The sequence below is a fragment of the Neoarius graeffei genome, chromosome 15 (genome assembly GCF_027579695.1).
Source record: "Neoarius graeffei isolate fNeoGra1 chromosome 15, fNeoGra1.pri, whole genome shotgun sequence".
In the NCBI taxonomy this organism is placed as follows: domain Eukaryota; kingdom Metazoa; phylum Chordata; class Actinopteri; order Siluriformes; family Ariidae; genus Neoarius; species Neoarius graeffei.
Window position 1 is genome coordinate 66,327,107 of NC_083583.1, and position 25,525 is coordinate 66,352,631.

Consider the following 25,525-nt stretch of genomic DNA (forward strand, 5'->3'; position numbering starts at 1 on the left):
TGGGCCAACGTTTACACTGTGGGATAATTTAAAACCCTACTTTAGAAAATTATGCATTTGTACCACCCGAATTTACAACACCACCCCATGCTATTGTAACAACCATAAAACCACATGGATTGCTGCATTAAACTCGAAGTGTGCATCAATTAAATGGAAAAAAAAAAAGAAAAGGTACCGTGCCAGTTAGTACATATTTGTTGTAGTTTAAGATGTCTGTTTAATAATGACTCCCAAACAGATTTTGTGATTGGTGGCTATCATCAGCAATGGAAGTAAAATTTCATTGCTCGTGGAGATTTATTGGTGATTAAATTGAACTGGCTGTAAGGTGTTATCTTGGGGATGAAAGCAAACATGGTTATAAGCTATGGAGTAATAGCTCCTAAAAAAAAGTTTATCCAATGTATTTTGCATGTTCCATGGTGTCCCAATCCCACCCCGTGTCTGCCTGTCCGTCTCTCTCTCACTAACTCCATGACTTTTCTCCCTCACCCTGGACTACCAAAGCAACCTGAAGGTGAAAGAAGTGCTCACTGAAGCTCATTGGAAAGTAGATGTGACAGTAAATTTTTCAAGCACCCCCACCTCTCTCTCTCTCTCTCTCTCTCTCTCTCTCTCTGTGTCTCGCTCTCCTGCCCGAGATGGGAGATCTTGTTATAGCAGTCAGGATGAGACGGAGGTCAGGGCAGCAAGCCGCCATGCCTGTTGATGATTGAGGAAAAGAGAAGTAAATTCATTCTGCTCCCGGCACTTTGTCAAGTGCCAGTAGCTTACCGTTGAGAGCCAGTCACCCATCACTGTGTTACGGTCTCAGAGGTCAGCCGTCACCCATAAATCAGCAAGGGCGTTGCAGCACAGCTCGGCAAGGAGCCAAATATGAAATAGAAACGCAGCAAAGCTCAGGCCAGCATGGAAATCACACTAAGCAACTGCGCATATATTAATCGAGAACTGAAGTCATTTTTAAACTTGCTTTATTTCTTAATTAACGTGTTATTCAATTACATTTTCGGTTTTAGTAACCTTTTATCGTGACTCGTATTGGCAACTAATTGCAATTAAATATTATACTTATCAGCCTATTCGGTTTTTAGCCATGTTGAATTTAGTTTGTTTGGTCCACGGCAGGCGTCACTTATCCACGCGATCTTCACGGGACTTGGGCGAGACTTCGAAACGTGAAGTGTCATGAATCTGTCCATGTTCCTCTGACCTCTCTTATCAACAAGGCATTTGTTTCCATCCACAGAACTGTCGCTCACTCACTCACTCACTCACTCACTCACTCACTCACTCACTCACTCACTCACTCACTCACTCGATGTTTTTTGTTTTTCGCACCATTCTGCATAAACTCGAGAGACTGTCGTGTGTGAAAACCCCAGGAGATCAGCAGGTTCTGAAATACTCAAACCAGTCCATGTGGCACAAACCAACACTCATTTCACAGTGAAAGAAAGTCACACTTCACTGTGAGATCACAATTTTTCCCATTCTGATGTTTGAACATTAACTGAAGCTCTTGATTTGATTTTATTTAGTGTGCTTCTGCTACATGATTGGCTTGTTGGATAACTACTGTACATAACTGAGCAGGGGTACAGGTGATCCTATGGCTGAGGAATCCATATTTGTCAATACTATCATGAAGAAATACTTAAAGATAGATCTTTAAAGGAGAACTGAAGTCATTTTTAAACTTGCCTTATTTCTTAATTAACGTGTTATTCAATTACGTTTTCAGTTTTAGTAACCTTATATCATGACTCGTATTGGCAACTATCCATCCATCCATCCATCCATCCATTATCTGTAGCCGCTTATCCTGTCCTACAGGGTTGCAGGCAAGCTGGAGCCTATCCCAGCTGGCTATGGGCGAGAGGCGGGGTACACCCTGGACAAGTTGTATTGGCAACTAATTGCAATTAAATATTAACTTATTGGCCTATTCGGTTTTTAACCATGTTGAATTTAGTTACTTTGGTCCATGGCAGGTGTTGCTTATCCACACAATCTTCACAAGACTTGTGTGAGACTTCGAAACGTGAAGTGTCAGCCAGGTGTCAGTGCCGCCATGTTGAAAACTGTTTTCCAAACAAAATATTGCACAAAAACAAGTTTAAATGACGATTACTGCCTACTTTTTTCAAACTTTCCTGATTGCCATCAAAACAAACAAAACTTCTGGCTTGATTACATCAGCATGCGAAAGAGGGCACACGCGTCTTTTGACAATGTTGGCAGATGTTGGTCACTTTGATTTCCGCTGTACGTTTTACTTCCATCCTACAATGTCTCGCATAGGTCTCAACGAATCTCGTTTATGGCCATTGCTTTGACATATGGACTGATATATTACAGAGCATATTTCAAACACTCAACTTGCTATGGCAGCGACAAAATATCTATCAAAAATGCATTTCTATATTTAATAAAATTAGATAAATAGAATTTTGATAATAAAAAATTTGCCTTCAATTCTCCTTTAATGTATTAATGGTGGACTCATAAAAAGACCACAGTATCAATATTATAGAAAAAAAAAGATCTACCCGTGTTCTGCATTGATCGTTTACCTACATTGTTTAGTGGAACAAGGGGCGATTAAGTCATGTCTTTGTCGCAAACTCCCCCATACCAACCATGAAAAGAATTGACTTTCGTTTTAACGAAGTGACAATGCTTTTGATTAGTCCCAACGAACCTCCTTCGAGTATTAATTAAAACAGGAGCAGATGTGCAGGTGCGGGAAATCATTAGAAAGGGGCTGCAATGTGGACATGTATTTCTTTCAGCATCCAACATCCATGCATGGCAAATAGGACACCTGAGAGGAAACAACCTTACAACTTCATTTTATGAAAAACAACAACACCGACAACAAAGCATGCCAATAAAGCCACCAGGTGTGTTTCCATGTGTGCCAGCTTCTGAAAAGATGGGCTTCTGAATGTAAGTCTGTTTTGGCTGGGTTTTATCTTTCCATTTTTGTTGTGCCTGCCAGTAAAGTAAAGTAAAGGTGTGTGTCGTGAAAACAGCTGCGACGACTGGATTTTCCTGCTACGTTTTTGTGTTGCCACAGGACACTTTGCTTCGCGCTTTAAAGGACGCAGATTCCTTCTGCATTCAAGAAGCCTCTGAAGCAAACAGGACATGATTGCTAGGCAACATGTTTCTTGTTTTATGATGGTTGATTATCAAAACCGTGTTATAAAATTATCGATATCTCGTGCAGCCATGTGCTAACATTTTGAAAGAGAAGAAGGAGCGAGGGATAGGAAAGCAGATCCAGTTGTTGAGCTGCTGCTTTCAATATTCTCTCCTATTAGACTGTGATTATCCTGCAGTGTCTGGCTTGTCTCAGCGTGAGAATGAGAGCGAGAAGGCCAAGAAATATGGCCACATTTTTCCAAAAAGTAAAAACTTCCTGACCCAAGTTTTGTTTTAACTTTAAGCACAGTTCCTTGGCATGTTTAAAAGAAACTGGTTGCATCAGTTTGATGCATTGCACGATCAAGAATTGAGTGATTCTTCGTATACATGAACAAATAAAAGCTTATTTTTATGTCTACGCTTTTTGACCCATTTAAAGTAAATTCAGTGCAACATTGAGAAAGAATCAGCATTCATTATATGTTTGAGGTGCTGTGATGGGAGTATAAATTTAACCTGTTAACCAAATTGATGTAAGATTCTTCTTTTTTTTTTTTTGGTAAGGCTACTATCACACTGTCTCATATCTTGCCATGTAAGCAGCATGTGGGTCAAATGCCAAGAAATGAGGTGTATTTTGTCCAAAGTTAAAGTCCTGTGATGTACACGGCACATGTGTGGTGTATCTGGGATTTGCATGGGGTTCAAGGGACGTAAAGTTATGGCGTACTGAGGCATGTGTGTGGCGTATGATGCATTGCCGCAGTGTAACCGTTTCGTTGGCGTGGCGTTTCGTTCTTACGTGTGACATTGCTGCTGCATACCTGCGACCTATCTGTGGCATTCACAGGTGGGTATAAAAGGGGGCCCCACACTGCATTCGTTGTCATTTGTCACAGTCAAGAAAGCATCATGCCAGCGAAGAAGTCAGGACCCAAGAAGGGCAAGGGAAGAGGGAAGACATCAGCCAACCCCAGAGCCACCGTCATCAGACACATGTCAACTAAAGCGTTAGAAAGGCGTAATAGGTGTTCGAGCAACATTCCTGCTGCATCACTGCTGCTTAGCTTTCATTTTTATGGTGTACACATGCTATGTATGTGCCACAGATTTTTAAGTGCGGACTTACAAATACACCACACCCTGGCGTACTAGGAGATCATGTTACGTAAGCTGGCAATGCTATGAAGTTCCTTTCTTACTGCCACGTATCCTGATGTGCCGTACATATGCAAGGCTGAAACACCAACGTGTGAACCAAGCATAAAAGTCTATCTCAGTCTAAATGTACAGTACTATGCAAAAGTCTTACCATGAGCTGGCCTAGTGGTTAGTGTGTCCACCTCTTGACTGGGAGATCGCGAGTTCTACTCGCAGTCAGGTCATACAAATATCATAAAAATAGGTACCCTGTGGGTACATGTGGCTCCTGCTTATAAATAAAATTGTTTTCTGATCCCATGCCCATACATTAAATATAGTGTATATATACATGTTATCAATGATACTCGCCTCATCTCTTGCAAGTATCACCAAGCTGTGAGCAGCATCAGGGCTTGTAGTATTTTTGGTTACCAATTTTGTTTACTGTGTTTTTTGTTCAAAATACAGTGTTGTGAACTCGGTCTATTTTCAAAATAGTAAGAAAACACTTGTTCATGAATTGTCTTAGAAGCATTATTTAGTACTAATGAGCACGTTTTGGTTCACAAGTGTCACTACAATAAAATAAAGTCTCTAAAATAAAAATTAAATTAAAAAATTAAAGAGAATAGGAGAAGTTTGATATCGGCTTCTCAATATATTGGCCAAAAAGCTAAAAAAAAAAAAAACCTTAGAAAACCTTTTATCTGACCTTTCAGGAAGACCAAACAAAAGCTGCGATAATCAAAAGGTAGATATTTTTTTAAGGTAGATTTGATACTTGATTTTGAGTCAGTAACCTTGGCGAACCACGAGGTGAATTTTGTTTATCTTTTTATCTGCTGATTATCTTCTGATACTGCAAAGTTATAACGAGGTTTTTCTTATTTTGTTTGTGGTTCTGATTGGCTCCGAAGTTTATCAAGAAGTAGAACGGGTAATCGAACTTGATCAGGATAAGTGCTGATTGGTTACGAAGTTTTGCTATTGTTACACTTGTTCTTACATTCTTACAACATGATCACATAGTGGCTTTGCCACTCGTTCTTGTGTACCTTTGATAACGCGAGATCAACTGTTCGCATTGCGAGATCACGATTTGCTGTTCTGGTGATTGTGTATACGCATGCGCAGTGCGCTATTATTCGATTCATTCTTACATTCTTACAACATGAGGATATAGTGGCTACTGCCTCGCTTCACCTCTATGAGGCAGTAGCCACAGAAATGGTACCTACCGTACTGCCATCTGGCAAGGCATGCTGCAATACAGACGTGAGTGGGGAAGTCAAACTCTCACGGTTATCAGAGGACTAGCCCCCCACCGTAACCCTAGCTGTATAGGCAAGAGGCTGAGGGCTATTGAAACAAAGATTGGTGCCACACCTATGTGCCTCAAAGAGCTGGTTAGTACTGGGACAGGAGACTGCCTGGCTTCCCAGGCATGAGAGGGACTTTGACTTTTGATGCAAAAGTCTTAGGCACATGTAAAGAAGTGCTGGAAACCAAAAATGGCTTAAAAAAATAATGAAATGTTTCAACAGTAATCAGTAAGCCATAATAACTGAAACAAAGTCAATATTTGGTGTGAGACGACCCTTTGCTTTTGTCTTGGGTCCAGTGAGTGCAGAGGAAATAAGCTGTAGGTTTTACTGGATCTTACAGAACCAGCCACAGTTCTTCTGGACACTTTGACTGTCAAACTTGCTTCTTAATTTTGCCCCCAAACCCAGTAGCCTTCATTATGTTTTCTTTTTTAATCTGAAAAGTGCTCTTATGAGCGGCACGGTGGTGTAGTGGTTAGTGCTGTCGCCTCACAGCAAGAAGGTCCTGGGTTCGAGCCCCGGGGCCGGCGAGGGCCTTTCTGTGTGGAGTTTGCATGTTCTCCCCGTGTCCGCGTGGGTTTCCTCCGGGTGCTCCGGTTTCCCCCACAGTCCAAAGACATGCAGGTTAGGTTAACTGGTGACTCTAAATTGACCGTAGGTGTGAATGGTTGTCTGTGTCTATGTGTCGGCCCTGTGATGACCTGGCGACTTGTCCAGGGTGTACCCCGCCTTTCGCCCGTAGTCAGCTGGGATAGGCTCCAGCTTGCCTGCGACCCTGTAGAACAGGATAAAGCGGCTACAGATAATGAGATGAATGAGATGAGAAGTGCTCTTATGGAATATACTGCTCAGATACAAGCATTTAATTTTGTGCTGGAAAACAAACGAATGTTTCTAACATTTTCTAAAATGTTTTTGTACTGACTTGATAATGTCAAAGTCTCATCTCATCTCATTATCTCTAGCCGCTTTATCCTTCTACAGGGTCGCAGGCAAGCCTATCCCAGCTGACTACGGGCGAAAGGCAGGGTACACCCTGGACAAGTCGCCAGGTCATCACAGGGCTGACACATAGACACAGACAACCATTCATACTCACATTCACACCTACGGTCAATTTAGAGTCACCGGTTAACCTAACCTGCATGTCTTTGGACTGTGGGGGAAACCGGAGCACCCGGAGGAAACCCACGCGGACACGGGGAGAACATGCAAACTCCACACAGAAAGGCCCTCGCCGGCCCCGGGGCTCGAACCCAGGACCTTCTTGCTGTGAGGCGACAGCGCTAACCACTACACCACCGTGCCGCCCAATGTCAAAGTCATAAAATAGAAATCTATAACAAAGTTTGTGTGAAAAAAAAATAGTGTGTATGTCTTAGGAAAAGTGTCCTGGTCTGTTTTCATGGACACTCATATATACACATAATCATCAGAGGCCTGCCACCTCTGAGTTATTGACTCCTTGAATCCACTGACCTTTCCACTTTGGATGTCTCCTCCTCCTCCTCCCTCACACTCATCCCTCCTTCTCACGCCATGTAGATGAGACAGGCCAGAAATGAAGATATTTCCGATGAGTATCTTTACCTGTCATTTTTCTTGCAACGTGAGATTGTGTTTTGATTACAATAATTACACCACAGCACTGTAGAGTTTAATAATTTCCTACAGCAGCACAGATCTGAACATCTATGACTGTAATGTTAAACGACAGGTTTATATTCATGCGTTCATTCTAATACATTATCGTTTTTAGATCATTCACAAGGACTTGACGTGATGTGTAGCAGACGCTCCATATAATCGAAGCCTAATGATAAATGGATTAAAGTAAAGCATACTGTGTATGTTAATATTTGTGGAAACGTTGTTACAGAAGCGTTGTCGCAGCTGTACAGTTGTTCCATCACCAGCCTCTGTCTTTTTTTCTTTCTCTTGAAATAAATCAGACAAAAAAATGCAGCTTGTTTTGTTATAGAGAAACTAAAAAGCGTAAACTGCTCCGTCCTGTAGATTTAGTGTCACATGACCGTTCCATAACGTAACACGTTATCTGGTACTGTTGAACAGTTCAAAAGTCTGATGTGTCATTCATTAATAAATAAATAAATAAATAAAATCGCTGTGGGATAAATGGAATCATTTCATATGTCATACAAACTCCAAACCTGCTCAAAATACTCCAGGTTTAGACTATTTCTCAATTTGTTTATTGACATATTATCTTAACACGTGCATGTGCATTTGCAGTTAAACAAATTATAAAGTCGAGAGTCCTTGGTTTTGACCTTGTAGGGACATGTTGCTGGTTCTGACAAAGAAAGCTGCTTTTTTCAGACATAGACAAACTATAATTTTTTTGTAATTTAAATATTCAAACATTTGCACATTTAGCTATGACGTGTTAGTAAGATCAGACATTAGTAAGATCAGACACTAATATCAGGTGAGGAGAGCTGGGATGCAGTCAGTGTTCAGGGCTCTGTAAAGAACACTCGAGTTCTTCCAGTCCAACTTTGATAAACTGTGTCTTCATGGAGCGCTTTGTGCACAGGGGCATTGTCATGCTGGAACACGATTGAGAATCTTAGTTCCAGTGAACGAAAACTGTAATACTACAACATACAAGGACATTCTATATAATTGTGTGTTTCTAACTTTGTGGCAACAGGTTGTGGAAGAACTATGTACGTGTGTGAATGTCAGGTGTCCACATACTTTTGATCATATTGTGTTTGTGTCATAGGAAGCCTGATGCTGGCATACACTAAGGCTTAAACCGTGCTTTGCTGCTTGAGGCATACCAAATCGGTCACTTATCAGTGCTGGCTTTAAAGCTAGACAGCCTTTCGATTTCATAAAATTGGTGAAATTTAGTTCCCTCTGAAATGTGATCATTGTAATATATGTTCATTTCTGTAATATCTCACAAAATATCAGGCCATTATGTGGCTGGGAAGTTATTTCATTTTGAGGGGATTCCTGAGCAAATAATGTGCATGAAATTGCTTGCTTTGCACAGTCAAGCAGACAGAGGAAGTCTGTGTGTGTGCGCATGCGCAGGCTTACCTTTGACTGTGCACTGACAGTTCCATCATCCTGTTGCTAAATGAACAACTGATCACACCGAGGTGCTCGCTGACTGGCAATATTTATTAGTTTGATATTTAGGGTGGCATGGTGGTGTAAGTGGTTAGCACGGTCACCTCACAGTAAGAAGGTTCTGGGTTCGAGCCCAGCGGCCGGCGAGGGCCTTTCTGTGCGGAATTTGCATGTTTTCCCCGTGTCTGCGTGGGTCTCCTCCGGGTGCTCTGGTTTCCCCCACAGTTCAAAGACATGCAGTTAAGTTAATATGGGACGGCCTTGGGCTGAGGTGCCCTTGAGCGAGGCACCTAACTCCCAACTGCTACCCGGGCACTGTTAGCATGGCTGCCCACTGCTCTGGGTATGTGTGTGTGCATGTGTGTATTCACTGCTTCAGATGGGTTAAATGTAGAGAGGAATTTTACAAGTTTGTGATGAATAAAGTTGTTCTTTCTTTCTTTCTTTCTTTCTTTCTTTCTTTCTTTCTTTCTTTCTTTCTTTTCTGCATTTCCTTTCCTTCGTATATAACATAACGTCTTTTCTTCTCGCTTTCTGTTACTTTCACGTTTCATTCGCACACTCATGTCCTCCATTTTTCTCTCCTGTTTCAAATTTGTATCCCACAATGCCTTATGTAAATGGGGAAAGCCCACCATGTGATGCATGACGTAGTATTGGGTCATGGTGAAGCAGGAAAAAATAGAGAATTTAGGGCCACATGGCCTTAAATTCATTAATTGTTCTTTAAAAAAATAAAATAAAATTGGAAGTCTGTGATTCAAATTCAGTAGCTTATGGTCCACTAAACAAAAATAATTGGGTGTCGGAAAATTCTTTTTATGACCTACACTTGAAAAATCTGAAAGGCAGGATAGCTTTAATAAAGTGTTGCACAGCACTAAAACATACCACAGGAGACAGAACCCACTTCTATACTGAGTCGTTGCAGGGTGTCCAATGTTTATATGACTATGAGTACATTTTTCTTACTTCGATGACTGGACTTATGTGTAAAGTTATGACTTTATCTTGACTTGCTTTCTTTTTGTAATGCAATTAATATAAATTATTCAGTGTCCAGAATTTTCACAAAAGTACATTTGTGTGTGATTGAAATCCATAAGCTCTTTGAACTAAACAGTATAATCTGTATATAAAAGTTCAGTAATCTATGCAAATGATATGATTTGAAGAAAATCCACTGAGGTTTATATTAGTTAGTCTTCTTATGCGTAAATTTAAACACACTCGAGGACAAATAGGATTATTGTTTGTTTTGTTTAATGTGATTTTCATGAATACCAAACTTCTTTTGTGGAAATGCTCAAACAAACAGTGCAGTCGTTAGCACTGTCACCTCACAGCAAGAAGGTTCTGGGTTCGAGCCCAGTAGCTGATTGGGGCCTGTAGGTGCAATAGGCTTATCGAATCAGTCTCATGTAAAAAGGGATCAGTCTCATAAATTCATTAATCATTAATTCAAGTGTCTAATAGTTTATAGCTAAACTATTAAAATCAATGGAGTAACTTAGTGATGTTGCTATAGTTTTAGTGAGTATTGGAGCTCTAATGTAATATGTTTACTCTAGATCTATAACATTCTCATGGACGAAGGCAATTAGAATACTTGTTTGGCAGAGGTTGGCACTCAGTGAATGTTGTAGCAATAGACAGGACACAGTTTATTCCAAAGATACCATTTATTGAAATAGCTGACATGAATTAGCAAACTAATACTGATCAGATATAGCAACAATAGCAGCCAAGGAATAATTCAATATAAACAGTGATAAAATGTATACAAGTACAACCCCGATTCCAAAAAAAGTTGGGACAAAGTACAAATTGTACATAAAAACGGAATGCAATAATTTACAAATCTCAAAAACTGATATTGTATTCACAATAGAACATAGGCAACATATCAAATGTCGAAAGTGAGACATTTTGAAATTTCATGCCAAATATTGGCTCATTTGAAATTTCATGACAGCAACACATCTCAAAAAAGTTGGGACAGGGGCAATAAGAGGCTGGAAAAGTTAAAGGTACAAAAAAGGAACAGCTGGAGGACCAAATTGCAACTCATTAGGTCAATTGGCAATAGGTCATTAACATGACTGGGGACAAAAAGAGCATCTTGGAGTGGCAGTGGCTCTCAGAAGTAAAGCTGGGAAGAGGATCACCAATCCCCCTAATTCTATGCCTACAAATAGTGGAGCAATATCAGAAAGGAGTTCGACAGTGTAAAATTGCAAAGAGTTTGAACATATCATCTACAGTGCATAATATCATCAAAAGATTCAGAGAATCTGGAAGAATCTCTGTGCATAAGGGTCAAGGCCGGAAAACCATACTGGGTGCCCGTGATCTTCGGGCCCTTAGATGGCACTGCATCACATACAGGCATGCTTCTGGATTGGAAATCACAAAATGGGCTCAGGAATATTTCCAGAGAACATTATCTGTGAACACAATTCACCATGCCATCCGCCGTTGCCAGCTAAAACTCTATAGTTCAAAGAAGAAGCCGTATCTAAACATGATCCAGAAGCGCAGACGTCTTCTCTGGGCCAAGGCTCATTTAAAATGGACTGTGGCAAAGTGGAAAACTGTTCTTTGGTCAGACGAATCAAAATTTGAAGTTCTTTATGGAAATCAGGGACGCCGTGCCATTCGGACTAAAGAGGAGAAGGATGACCCAAGTTATCATCAGCGCTCAGTTCAGAAGCCTGCATCTCTGATGGTATGGGGTTGCATTAGTGCGAGTGGCATGGGCAGCTTACACATCTGGAAAGACACCATCAATGCTGAAAGGTATATCCAGGTTCTAGAGCAACATATGCTCCCATCCAGACGACGTCTCTTTCAGGGAAGACCTTGCATTTTCCAACATGACAATGCCACACCACATACTGCATCAATTACAGCATCATGGCTGCGTAGAAGAAGGGTCCGGGTACTGAACTGGCCAGCCTGCAGTCCAGATCTTTCACCCATAGAAAACATTTGGTGCATCATAAAACGGAAGATACGACAAAAAAGACCTAAGACAGTTGAGCAACTAGAATCCTACATTAGACAAGAATGGGTTAACATTCCTATCCCTAAACTTGAGCAACTTGTCTCCTCAGTCCCCAGACGTTTACAGACTGTTGTAAAGAGAAAAGGGGATGTCTCACAGTGGTAAACATGGCCTTGTCCCAACTTTTTTGAGGTGTTGTTGTCATGAAATTTAAAATCACCTAATTTTTCTCTTTAAATGATACATTTTCTCAGTTTAAACATTTGATATGTCATCTATGTTCTATTCTGAATAAAATATGGAATTTTGAAACTTCCACATCATTGCATTCCGTTTTTATTTACAATTTGTACTTTGTCCCAACTTTTTTGGAATCGGGGTTGTAATAATCAGTAGTGTATAGAGCAATAGTCAGTAGTAAGTAGAATAATAACCAGTAGTAAACAGAGTAAGAAATCAGCAGTGAATATGATGATAACTAAGGCACTAATGGTGATCAGAAGTAATAGGCTATATGCAAGTTTACAGTGTAGGGGCGAGTGGATGTTAAAATGTGGGAGGGAAATCACGTGTTGGTGTGTGTGTGTGTGTGTGTGTGCGCAGCTGCACACTAACGAGATGAGGAGGAGCTAGGGAGAGAGGGTGTGCACAGGTGCACGACAAGGAGGAGGGGAGTGAGGCTGCGCGCGCGGGTGAGATGGGTGTGGTATGTGAATGTGATGCACGAGCCTTTGTGCTAGGCCTCAAACCCAAACTTCTACTCAACCTTAGCTACTCCTGAAATCCCAGTGTTGAGGGGTGTAGTGCGACGGAGGAAGTTAAAAAGAAAGAGAGGGAATGCATGCACGATCTAACTAAATACAGATAGTAAACAAAGCAAATCAAACAACACGTGGTCTAAGACCGACTTTCATGTAAATCAAAATGTGTACATTTAAACCATGAATGAATTCAAATAAACAACACTCTTCACATTAAGTAGCCACAAGTAAGACTAACAATTGCCAGATGCCAGCCTTTCTTGAGATCGCTCTTGCTTGGCAACTGAAAGTGCGCTGTCTGTTATCCAAAGACAGCGCAGAGCGCAGGTCCAGGGAGAAAACAGTTCTGCTCCTTTTGCTTTATAGCTCGTCAGCTGAAGATCTTCGATGTCCTGTCAGTCGTCCAATGAACTGGAAGGAATCTTGTTTGTAGTTCGTCGACGTTGCGAAAGGGAAAAGGGATCCGGTCGCCTTTTCTCTTTAAAATACTGCGGGGGCTGCAGTAACTAACCGGTTCAGTTATTATTACAACTATGCGAAGATCAAATACATTGAACTTTGGCTAAAGGTCCGGTATGAATAGCTCGTTCTTTGTTCTCTGTTCTTTGTTCTTTAGCACAGATGCAACAGCGTCTCTTTCACGCGTGGAGATCCACCGCCAGAGAGAAGGAATTCCAATTCCGCCGCGGGTTTAAAGCACAGTCGTGACGTCACTGTATTTGGCATCTGGTATCATCTCTGTATCCGATACCATTACAGGGAGTCAGAAGAATGGGCAGAGATAAAACATGGCATCGAATACAGGGATTTTTGTCTTCAATGCTGTACAATGGAAGGGAGAAGATGGTTCATGAAATGAAGCAGGGAATTGGTTACTATGGCTACGGCATGGCAGCCCCCCCTACAGGCCTTTCTGTGTGGAGTTTCCATGTTCTCCCCGTGTCTGCATAGGTTTCATCCAGGTGCTCCGGTTTCCTCCTACGTGCAGATTAGATAAAATCCCCAGCCACTGTGGTTGCACAGGCCAGTGCATACTTGGTGCCAGTCCCAAGCCCAGATAGATTGGGGAGGGTTGCGTCAGGAAGGGCATCTGGTGTAAAACCTATGCCACATCAAATATGCAGATCATGATGAAAGGAGAAGAAGAAGAAGAAATGCTCAAACAAACTATCCAGCTCAATAAATGAGGACAATTGAATTGTAAAGACCTTATTTTTATATCTATACATGCATCAGATGACTAACGTTTGTAGAAATCCTTATTTCATTGATAATTGATAATTCCTTGATTGATTATTTTTTAAATTATTTGTCACATTCAAAAGGAAATACAATTATACAATATATAAAAATAAACCACAATTGTACTTTATTTATTTCAGAGTGCTTTTTTTTTTTAACATTTAGAATTCTGGTGACATTAGGAATAGTAGTTAACATTGTGACGACGTTAATTGGTTTGTCTGGTGTTGAGTTGAACAGGAAATCATGCTCTACGTTGTTGAGTTGCAATTGTAGAATTAGATACGAGTCTTGCTTTCATAATTACCATCCCTGACGTCATGTTAAATCAGCCTTTTTTTTCCCCCCTCCCCAAGCGTGTATGACCATAATTTCAGGAAGTTGATGATTGATCTGGGCAGCACCTCATTCCGAAGGAAAAAAAAATCACACAGTGCGACCCATAGTTTATTGTACTTGTTCTTTATTTTTTAAAAGCATGAAATAGGAATGTCTCTCAAGGTAACCCAAGTTTACATAACAGTGCAATTAGTGCAAATCCATTCTATCCACACCAGTGAGAATGAATCAGGAGAAAGCGAGCTCAGTGTTACCATCAGAAATTACCCAGACTAACCTTGAGCATTGGTGGAACTGGAGCAAGCATCATCAACGCCAGTAGTATCGGTCACTGTAACTCTGTAGAATCTGCCAAGATGACTAAAAGCAACAGAAAATGAGTTTTATTCATCCAGAAATGAAAGCCTCTGTTGTTCTTAACTCAACATGACATCTAACTAGTGTGGGCTGTACATCTCACTTAGCCACAATATACATTCCAGAGAGCCCTCAAAGATATGATAGATTTACGTGAACCCAGAGAACCCTACCAATTTGGGAGGCAGCCCTCGCAGTGGGAAGCAAGGATGTGCTGATCTCTACAGTATTAGTGAAGCCTTTTAGAAAAAACTAAACACAAATCTGAACCATGTCTGCTTTTTAGCCATTCAATTTATTTAACAGTTTAAAAAAACAGACAGCGTCACGAAGCTTTAGAGAAATTAGACATAAGTCCCTAATATGCAAAGCACAGCATCAAAATATCTCATTTTACTATAACTGTGTTCGGGAAGCCGCCAGATTTCTGCATTTACCAAAAAGAAAAGCTACAGATTTAATGAAATACACTCACACCCCTGCTGTTTGATGCAGTTCTCTGATCAGCCGATCCTTTGATTGTCAGCAGCATGATGCATAAAATCATGCAGATACAAATCAAGAGCTTCAGTTAATGTTCACAATGTTCAAATATCAGAATGGGAAAAATTGTGATCTCAAAGAAGTGTGACTCTCTTTCACTGTGGCATGGGTGTTGGTTTGAGCCAGATGGACTGGTTTGAGTATTTCAGAAACTGCTGATCTCCTGGGGTTTTCACACACAACAATCTCTTGAGTTTACACAGACAGAATGGTGTGAAAAACAAAAAAACATCGAGTGAGTGAGTGATAGTTCTGTGGATGGAAGCAAACGCCTTGTTGATAAGAAGAGGTCAGAGGAACATGGACAGATTGGTTCAAACTTTTTTTGAAGGATATAGTAACTCATATAATCACTCTTTACAACCATGGTGAGCAGAAAAGCATCTCGGCATGCAACAGCAGAACAGAAAAACACGCTGGGTTCTTGTTAGAATCAAGAACAAGTTCCTATTAAAGTGGCCCGTGAGTGTCGTTGACTAAACAAATAGGTTTTCAGCCTAGATGTAAACATAGTCACTATTTACTCTGTCGAGAAAGAAGTGTGCACTATGTTGTGCAAAATAGTACCCTCTGTAACAAATGGTGCAAACTAATATATATAAATTATTCTATCTACATTCACTGGATTTGAGCAATCGTGTGCTCTGATTGGCTACTCTACCACTAGGATATCAGCTCATATACCATGAGTACAGAAAAATAAAATGGCAGAGTGTGTTGCTGAACCAACTGAGGTTGAAATAAAAACTCTACTCGAAAATTAACTGAAAATAAAAAAGCAACAAAATATGGAAAAAAGTATTTGATGGTAAGAACATTTTTATTTTTCAAGAATTATTATTATTATTATTATTGCATTTTTCACAAATTACTCCTGTCATTTCGCCAGTTTGTTTACATTCTAAGCGGAAATGATTTTGTTGGACATTTTGCGTGACGTGAAGTTTTTATTTATTGAATTTACAAAAAATAACAATAAAAATGCTCTGTTTCTCAAAATCCAGTGAAAGTGGATTGAATAAAACAGTTATTCCACTCAATCTCGTTGTACATGGATTATAGCAAACTCAGTGCTATGCGTCTTGACGGCTATCAGCTCATGTACGACTCGATTTTGTGGAATAACTGTTAAAAAAAAAAAATATATATATATATATATATATATATATATATATATATATATATATATATATAATTTTAAGTTAAATAGCCTTCATTTAAAAGAGCCATTGTTTGCACTATTTGCTAAAGATGTTGCTGTTACTATTCTCGCACACTATTTTCCAAAGTTCATTCTAATAAAGAAAAAAATAACATAAATTGCATAATTTTTAAAGATTGTTTTATGTAGGAAATAAAAAAAAATCAAAATTATAATCCAAAATCATTCATTAAAAAAACCCCACTTTTTCTGCGCCATTACCTGGCTTTAATAGTATCACTGTGAGTAAGAACTGCACTAGAAACCAGTGTAGTGTGGATTAAACAAGGGTAATACAGTATATTTTATCTTGTACATAATGAGCATAAACTTCCACACAGCAAGTCCAACCTCGACGTCATAAAGACATCAATTCTGCATCATCGAACTACACTGTTATTTTAGCTTAGTGATGTTTTACCCCTGCACATGCTATACCTGATATAACTGTAAGCCCATCATGAGTTACTACTGCATGATCAGAAGACTTACTTCTAGCTGCCTGTAGTCCAAGAAGTAGAAATACTTCGGGTTATTTTGGAAGTGCTGTCATTAATGCTGATTTTAATTTTAGAATTTACTCACAGTTGCTTTCTCACAGCTTCAAAATTCGATCCTGAGAATTGTTGGTGTTTGTGTGGGTTATATCCTCCCACATCCAGAAAACATACAGGAGGTGGATCAGCAACTAAATTGCCCCTAGGTATAAGTGTATGTGTGTGCATGTGCATGATGCTCTGCAGTAGCTCCGTTCAGGGAATATTCCGACCATGCATCGAGTGTTCCTGGGATTCACTGGAACGCTGAGCAGTATGAATGAATAACCAGTATAGTGTAACATTCGCATACTTTTCAATCAAATGGTGATGAGCTTTAGCTCTTACTTCCCAGTAGGAACCTGTCATCTTTCAAACATATACTGGTTATCGTTGTTGTGGACCTGAGTGCATGCTTCACTGTGTGTATGCGTGTTCTGGCTTCCGACCGTCTCACTGACTCATCAGGTGACCTTGTCCTACTCCACAGGATATTTCTCCATCCCTTGTGTCCATGACAGCCTGAAAGAAGATCTCAGCTGTCACGCTAGTGGTACTCACATGTCTAGACAGGTAAGTCTTCACTTTACTGCTTCGCCTTTTTTACGTAATGTTTGACCTGTTGCTCTTAAGTGGCAACATACTTCATACACCCTTTAAGAAATAACATTCAGAAGGTTAATACTTTGAACATATTCTATGACACACACACACACACCGGCCACTTTAATAGGAACTTGTTCTTGATTCTAAGACTCCTGTTCTTGGCTGCAGGAGTGGAACCCAATGTGTTCTGTTTTCTGTTGCATGCTGAGATGCTTTTCTGCTCACCACGGTTGTAAAGAGTGATTATATGAGTTATTATATCCTTCCTGGCAAAAAAACTCAAACCAATGAGACCGTTTTCCTCTGACCTCTCTTATCAACAAGGCATTTTTTTTTCCACTCTCAGAACTCTCACTCGCTCACTCGCTCACCTCACTCAATGATTTTTGTTTTTCGCACCATTCTGTCTGTGTAAACTCTCGAGACTGTTGTGTGTGAAAACCCCAGGAAATCGGCAGTTTCTGAAATACTCAAACCAGTCCATCTGGCTCAAACCAACACCCATGCCACAGTGAAAGAAAGTCACACTTTGACTGAGATCACATTTTCCCCAATTCTGTAGTGGTTAGCATGGTCGCCTCACAGCAAGAAGGTTCTGGGTTCGAGCCCAGCGGCCGGCGAGGGCCTTTCTGTGTGGAGTTTGCATGTTCTCCCCGTGTCTGTGTGGGTTTCCTCTGGATGCTCCGGTTTCCCCCACAGTCCAAAGATATGCGGTTAGGTTAATATGGGACGGCCTTGGGCTGAGGTGCCTTTGAATGAGGCACCTAACTCCCAACTGCTCCCCGGGCACTGTTAGCATGGCTGCCCACTGCTCTGAGTGTGTGCTCATTGCTCACGTTTGTGTGTGTGTGTGTTCACTGCTTCAGATGAGTTAAATGCAGAGAGGAAATTTCACAAGTGTGTGATTAATAAAGTTGTGCTTTCTTTCTTCTTTCTTTTAATTCTGATGTTTGAACATTGTGAACTGAAGCTCTTGATTTGTATCTGTGTGATTTGATTCATTGTGCTGCTGTCAATGAAGGGATCAGCTGATTAAGTCAAGTCAAGTTCATTTGTATAGTGCTTTTAACAATAAACATTGTCGCAAAGCAGCTTTACAGAACTTGAATGACTTAAAACATGAGCTAATTTTATCCCTAATCTATCCCCAATGAGCAAGCCTGTGGCGACGGTGGCAAGGAAAAACTCCCTCAGACGACATGAGGAAGAAACCTCGAGAGGAACCAGACTCAAAAGGGAACCCATCCTCATTTGGGCAACAACAGACAGCATGACTATAACATTAACAGTTTTAACTTGAAGTCAGTTTCGTTGATGTTATAAACTCTTCATTGATGGAAACTTGAGTGCAAAACTGTTCATGACAACTGCAGTCCTAAAGTTAGCAAGTCAACTGTAGTCCTCAGCCATAAAAGCATTACTGTAAGTGTCCAGAGCGTCTTCCAAGTGTGACCTTCAACTGTTCTTATGGGGCCGTCCTCCACAGGTTGATTAGAGAACTGCATCAAACAGACAGCAGATGGATGGATGGGCGTTCCTAATAAAGGGGCCAGTGTCTGTCTATCTATCTATCTATCTATCTATCTATCTATCTATCTATCTATCTATCTATCTATCTATCTATCTATCTATCTATCGTGTGTGTATTTATATATACTGTGTGTGTGTGTGTGTGTGCATTCAGTTACAGTCATAAAATAAAAAAGCATAATGAATGTCAAAGGCAGTGGCCCTCTAGTGACGATCTGAAGAACAGCTTCTATAGTGTGTCATCGGTACATCCAACCAGCTCTGTTTAAACTGAGCTACACTGAGGTTCATATTCCACATGCAGTTTTATGTCAATTTTTGTGATGTCTCCATGTCATTGATCAGTGTAATCAAAATCCATCCTTAAGCAAATCCAGTTTACTTCATTGAAGGTATGACAGGAAAATGTCTGGATTTCAAGAGGTGTGAATCAGGCAGAGGTGGGGAACTTCTCCCCAAGACCAAAGTCACAGGACTGAAGTCCTGAGGGAGGAGAGATAGGGTGAAGAAATTGCGGCAGGGTCTGGGGTTTATACTGATGATACTCAGTGGAACATGAACAAACGATCTGCACAAATCGTTGTTGTTGTTGTAGTACAGAGCGACAGAGCGTCCCCAGACACCCTGATCCCGACTGATCGTTCTCAGCTGTGCCAAAGTCCCACGATGTTTGGTGTTTTCATCCTTTTTCAATCTCTCTCGTGCTGAAATTTCAACATATTGATTCCATTTGACAAAAAAGTAACCCATATTCTCCCTCATATAATTTGGGCCTTCTGTGTCCTTCAGATTATTTTTTTTCCCTTCCACACAGCGACTATAAGGCAGTTCAAGCCTGCCAAACAAATACATGCATGGAACATAATTTGATCAGGATTGCTGGTCTTTTGTGATTTATATTAATAAGTTATTAGTAACAATCAAATGACGTTGATTTGGTAATTTATGAGAAGAGATTCCAAAGACATGGAGGAAATATTTATGTTGTGTTCTTGTTGTTGAAAGAATTAAAGTGGGAGAGAAGGCCAAGCTACTGTGCTGAGACGTTTAATGAGAGCTCGCAGTCCAGCATGGATTCTGTGTGGACTTCTACCAGCGAGCCAGGGTGTGTCAGTCACTAAGGGAGTTGTGAGCTTCCTGTTTTGGCAGTGTGCGGTTACATATCCTGACAAGGGACCTGCTGTCAGCCACAGGACTTCTCTCTCTCTCCCACTTGCACACACACACACAGAGTGTTTCTCTCTCTCTCCCACAGAGATCCCCTGATTCGCACGCATGTTACTCAGCAGCGGAGGTGTCTCACTAATTTTTTTCACACCTGCACTGTGTTGTCATACTCGCTGCCCAGCCACATGAGAGGTCTTCCATGTCATTCCGATGACGGGAAGGATAACGTTTCTGGGCATGAGTGCATTGAATGTGCATTTCCTCCTTTCTAAATACACAGTGACTCTACATCTACTGATACTAATGTACGACATGCACTTCGCACTTCTCAACAGCAAATGCTTTAAAACCCAAGTGCAGCAGAGCTCCCAGTTCCCGTCTGCTTTGAAGTGGTGCCCATGTTATTGTTATTGCTGCTCTCCCATTTAAACCAATTCTCATCAAAGCAGCTGTGCTTTCTTTTGTTCTGGAGATGCGGCTGGCCATGCGAGGCCGGTCGTTAATGTGCCATCGGGGCGTCTCACATCCTTGTTAGACGCAGCCAACCACCGATGTTATTTCCTGTGACTTGGGGCCATCACTGACAGGACACTTGCTCCGACTAATCTTTCAACGAGGAGAGGAAGAGAACGGTGAACAACTTATGTCACACTGATACAGCCACCTGAATCCTAAAGCTAGAGCAGGAAGAAGGGCAGACCACCAGCACTGGCTTCTGAGCTCACAAAAGGGATCTTTAAGGACACTGGGTTAGGCGTACCTTTAAACATTGCCCTCTGGGAAGTGGTTTTATCGCCTTTTATTAAAATCAGAACATCGATCACTGACAATCACTGGGCTTTTGCTCAGAGAAAATGAGATAGTGATATTCAGAACTGTGTTTGCTCTGCCCTGCTCTACTCGGCTGACTGCTCATCCATTGTGAGCAACACTAAACCCACTAGTCTAGGTCACTGTGCCCTGGCAGCCTGTGTGTGTTTTGTGAATGGGTCTGAAATACATGAGAGATAAAAAAGCAAGGAAGGAAACACTCATCCTGGTGACTGAATGTTGATTAATCGTTCGTGCAGAATGCTATATAGAGCTGCTCCTCTGCCCTGGCTCCACCCCTTTTCAACCCCGAACCATTGAAATGGTGGTGCTGGTGTGACGGACATTTCCGCCTGGGCCGTGGGTGGATTGAAGAGCAACACCCCACTTCCACTCCCACTAGAGAGGAAGTCACTATCAGAGCACAACAGGAAAGGAAAAAAGGAAAACAAGCTGACATCTTTTCACTCATGAAATCACTTCCTACAGGCCGTGGGTTGACCTCAAACTTGCTGGTTTAAAGCAGGTGACCCTCGACATAGTGATGAGATCAGAAGTGAGGTTTGTGAATCCTTTGGAAGAGCTTGGATTCCTGTGATAACTGAGTACTAAAATGGCATTTGAGCTTTGAACTTTGTTGGCATCTCATCTCATTATCTGTAGCCGCTTTATCCTGTTCTACAGGGTCGCAGGCAAGCTGGAGCCTATCCCAGCTGACTACAGGCGAAAGGCGGGGTACACCCTGGACAAGTCGCCAGGTCATCACAGGGCCGACACATAGACACAGACAACCATTCACACTCACATTCACACCTACGGTCAATTTAAAGTCACCAGTTAACCTAACCTGCATGTCTTTGGACTGTGGGGGAAACCGGAGCACCTGGAGGAAACCCACGCGGACACGGGGAGAACATGCAAACTCCACACAGAAAGGCCCTCACCGGCCATGGGGTAATACGAACCTACATTGGTAATTTATACTTCATGGTCCAGTCATCAGTTTTTGCTTAAATAAAGCTTCCCCCCCATTTTTACATAAATTAACATTTAAAAAATGGTGAGTAGATTATAGATGCTGACCCTGGAAAACATTTAATTGTAGAAATGCTGCTTGAGGAAGTCATGGCCTAATGTTTAGAGAAGCAGCTTTAGAACCAAAACATTGCTGGTTCAATTCCCTAGACCAGCAGAAATGGCTGAAGTCCCTTAAGCAAGGTATCTAACCCCCAACTGCTCCCCAGGCTGCTCCGCGTATGTTGTACATCGTTCTGGATAAGAGCATCTGCTAAATGCCATTAATGTAATGTAATGTCATGATAAACATGCAGCTTTACAATGGTTACTATGAGTGAAAGAAAGATTATGATGATGATTTTATTCTCCTAAACCTCTCAATTATCGGGACTTATCGACAAATCGGGCTGTGTCCAGCATATACAGAGGTCTACAGGACTTGGAAAAAAAAAGAAAAGAAAAATAGAGCACTTCCTTCCTGCAAGCATTTTCCTGTTTACCTCCAATGCGGGTCAGGAGCTTGAGATAAATTCATTAGATCTGCTGGACTCCAACCTGGATGTGACCTCTTGGCTATTACGCATGCCATTAGGTTAAGTCAGCATGTACAGAGCAGTGTGGCATGACAAAGATGACATGTGATGGTGTGACAGTTGGCATCAACTATTCATTCTCTCTCTCTCTCTCTCTCTCTCTCTCTCTCTCTCTCTCTCTCTCAATATTAGGGCAGCAATAAACAAACAGGCTAAATCTAATGTATCAATATCAAGCCTCTTCCATCAAACTTGTAATATGAGGCTATTGACATTATTCTATTTCACTCAACAAGCTTTTCGGTTGAAATATTTGCACGTGCTGCTTTGTGCTCTTTCTTTTTGCTCCGTGATCATCGTTACCTGCCTGCATGAGAGTAAAACACAGTCTCACTGATTTTGGGGGGTTTTTTTCTCTGAAAGAAGAGAGCTTGAGCTTGTTTTTCAAACTGTCATGCTTTCAAATGTCGCATGAATGTTCACCTCGATTAACCTTTTTTTTCAGTTTGATTACTATAATTTCATTGATTCTCTTCTTTTACCCAGGTTATGAAAAAGAAAAATCTTAACAGTGCTCAGTGACTATTTTTTATAATACATATTTTTGATAAGTGAACCAGCACAGTGTGGTGAAACACACTCAGTGCTTCTACTGCTGTTTTCTGTTCTCATTTGTTTCTGTTGTTCTTTGAATAAATAATGTATTGACAAATGAAAATCAAATTCTGTATCTGTACCTGTTTAATGCTTAAAAATTCATATCTCTTTTTGTATTCGCATTTAAACCAAAAATAGTCATAGTCTAATATTAACTTCACCACTACACCCTGAAAACACTTTAAACACACACACACGCGCACAAATATATATATATATAAAATGTGTGTGTATATATATATATATATATATATATATATATATATATATATATATATATATGTACCCCACTAAATATACTCACAGTCAATAAACTATATGGTTTAATTTGAAATAAAATGATGAAAGAAATAATACAGATAAAAGTAATTCTTTGATGTAAATACTCTATTCAGAATTTGGCAAAAATTCTGCAAATTTGTGGAAAAATGGCGGCGGCTTGATCTGGGACATGATAAATGGTCGACTACATCGCATTCCCTTAAAAAGGTTGTAGTCTACTGAAAAGTCTACAGTTATCACTAATTGCATTTTAAGTTGTAACTTTATACACCTAAGGATTGGTGCGCTCACAGAATAATCATTCATAACCGTAATAAAACATCACGCAAAATATTTGATCACCGTCGTAACTCCATTTTCCACATACCCAAAACCAATACGATCGTGTGTTTTGATCTAAATGGAAAGCCTCAGGGTCAAGGTCACGACCTCACCAAAAGACTTAAACTCACTACGCCATACAAAAATTTAGTTATAAATCTGCAATTTTGTTTTTTAAAACAAAAGCTGAAAGTTAGGTATAGAATATGTTTCTTACAGAATATGTTACAGTGGTAGCTGGTCTTGTATGAATTTCTGAGCTATAAAATGAGTTATGGTCTATTTTTTACCGTAGCGTGTTATTTGTGTGCGGGGAAGGACACACATTAACAATTTGCATGTGTAGAATGGAATTTTCCGCTCCAACAGTTAGAAGATGATCCTGCTTCCATTTGCGGTCTTTCTGTTACGCGAGTGATCTGTTCGGACGTTATCACTGAAAAGGTGAATTTTGACAGTTTTATTTTGTTTTAGTCTTGCAGTATAAGACAATAGAATGTTTCTTTTTCATCTTACTTTCATATTTTGTAGTGTTTGCGTATTTTTGGCCAATATTTTGCAACCATGGTCAATTTAGATAGAACTTTTGATAGAATCTACGGGCAGTCATTTTACCCCGCCCCCGCCTCGCCCAACCCGGCCGACCTTCAGCCGCTACAGTCGCTGTTCTTTTGCCACCACCGTTATTCTCATCTTTCCGGTGAGTTCTTGATTTTTCCATTGTGTCCTATTGTCCTCATCTCATCTCATCATCTCTAGCCGCTTTATCCTGTTCTACAGGGTCGCAGTCATGCTGGAGCCTATCCCAGCTGACTACGGGCGAAAGGTGGGGTACACCCTGGACAAGTCGCAGGTCATCACAGGGCTGACACATAGACACAGACAACCATTCACACTCACATTCACACCTACGGTCAATTTAGAGTCACCAGTTAACCTAACCTGCATGTCTTTGGACTGTGGGGGAAACCGGAGCACCTGGAGGAAACCCACGCGGACACGGGGAGAACATGCAAACTCCGCACAGAAAGGCCCTCGTCGGCCACGGGGCTCGAACCCGGACCTTCTTGCTGTGAGGTGACAGCACTAACCCCTACACCACTGTGCCGCCCCTCCTATTGTCCTATTTCGCCATATCAAATACCCAAAATGTATCATATTATTCATATTTAAGTGAATAATCAATTTAGTCATCATAACTTGGCATTTTTAACCCAAGCAATCAAAAAGAGGAAATTTATTCAATATTTTCACTCATCTGTGAAGGAGGGGCTTTAATTCTTCATGATGTAGTTATTTTATATGTAAATCAATTTTACAAAAGCATTTGAATTGTAATCAGAAAAGTTTTCCACAGTGGAGGCCAGACAAAGCAAGATACTATCTTTATTCTTATTAAACATGACAAAAGAAACATTGAGTGTGAGGTAAATGAAAAAAAAATAGTACAATTAGAAAATTTATTTTTTGATCATAATGTCCCAAATGAGAGACCAGTTTCTGAGACGGACCCATATATATAAACCACACAACCTGTAGAACCTTCTATCTAATGTGACTAAGTAAGCACACTAACTTATTTTCAAAGCAACTTTCCAAAATCAAGTTATTTCACAACAATAGCCATCTAATAATATTTTACCAGATGTATTTGTCTTTGGATTTGTTACCTTCCAGAAAAATTTACTAGACATGATCTCAGAATTTATTATAAAGCTGGAATAGGCTCTGTGTTTCAGTGAGTGAAAAATGGATAGTTAAAACAGCATGACATTAAAATGAATGATTTTTCAAGAAGATTTTCTTTTAAAGCTAGACGGCCTTTCGATTTCATAAAATTGGTGAAATTTAGTTCCCTGTGATATTTGGTCATAGTGATATATGTTT

The 25,525-nt window shown here is 40.5% G+C and overlaps 1 protein-coding gene across 1 annotated transcript in view; it reads left to right on the plus strand.

Moving 5' to 3' along the window:
- The window catches only part of LOC132899051 (adhesion G-protein coupled receptor D2), a 144,010-nt gene that overhangs the window by 96,793 nt on the left and 21,692 nt on the right, over positions 1–25,525 (plus strand). Inside the window, exon 23 of the mRNA XM_060940696.1 lies at positions 17,206–17,288. Within this exon, the coding sequence (XP_060796679.1) occupies positions 17,206–17,288 (83 nt within the window). The remainder of the gene's footprint in view (positions 1–17,205; positions 17,289–25,525) is intronic.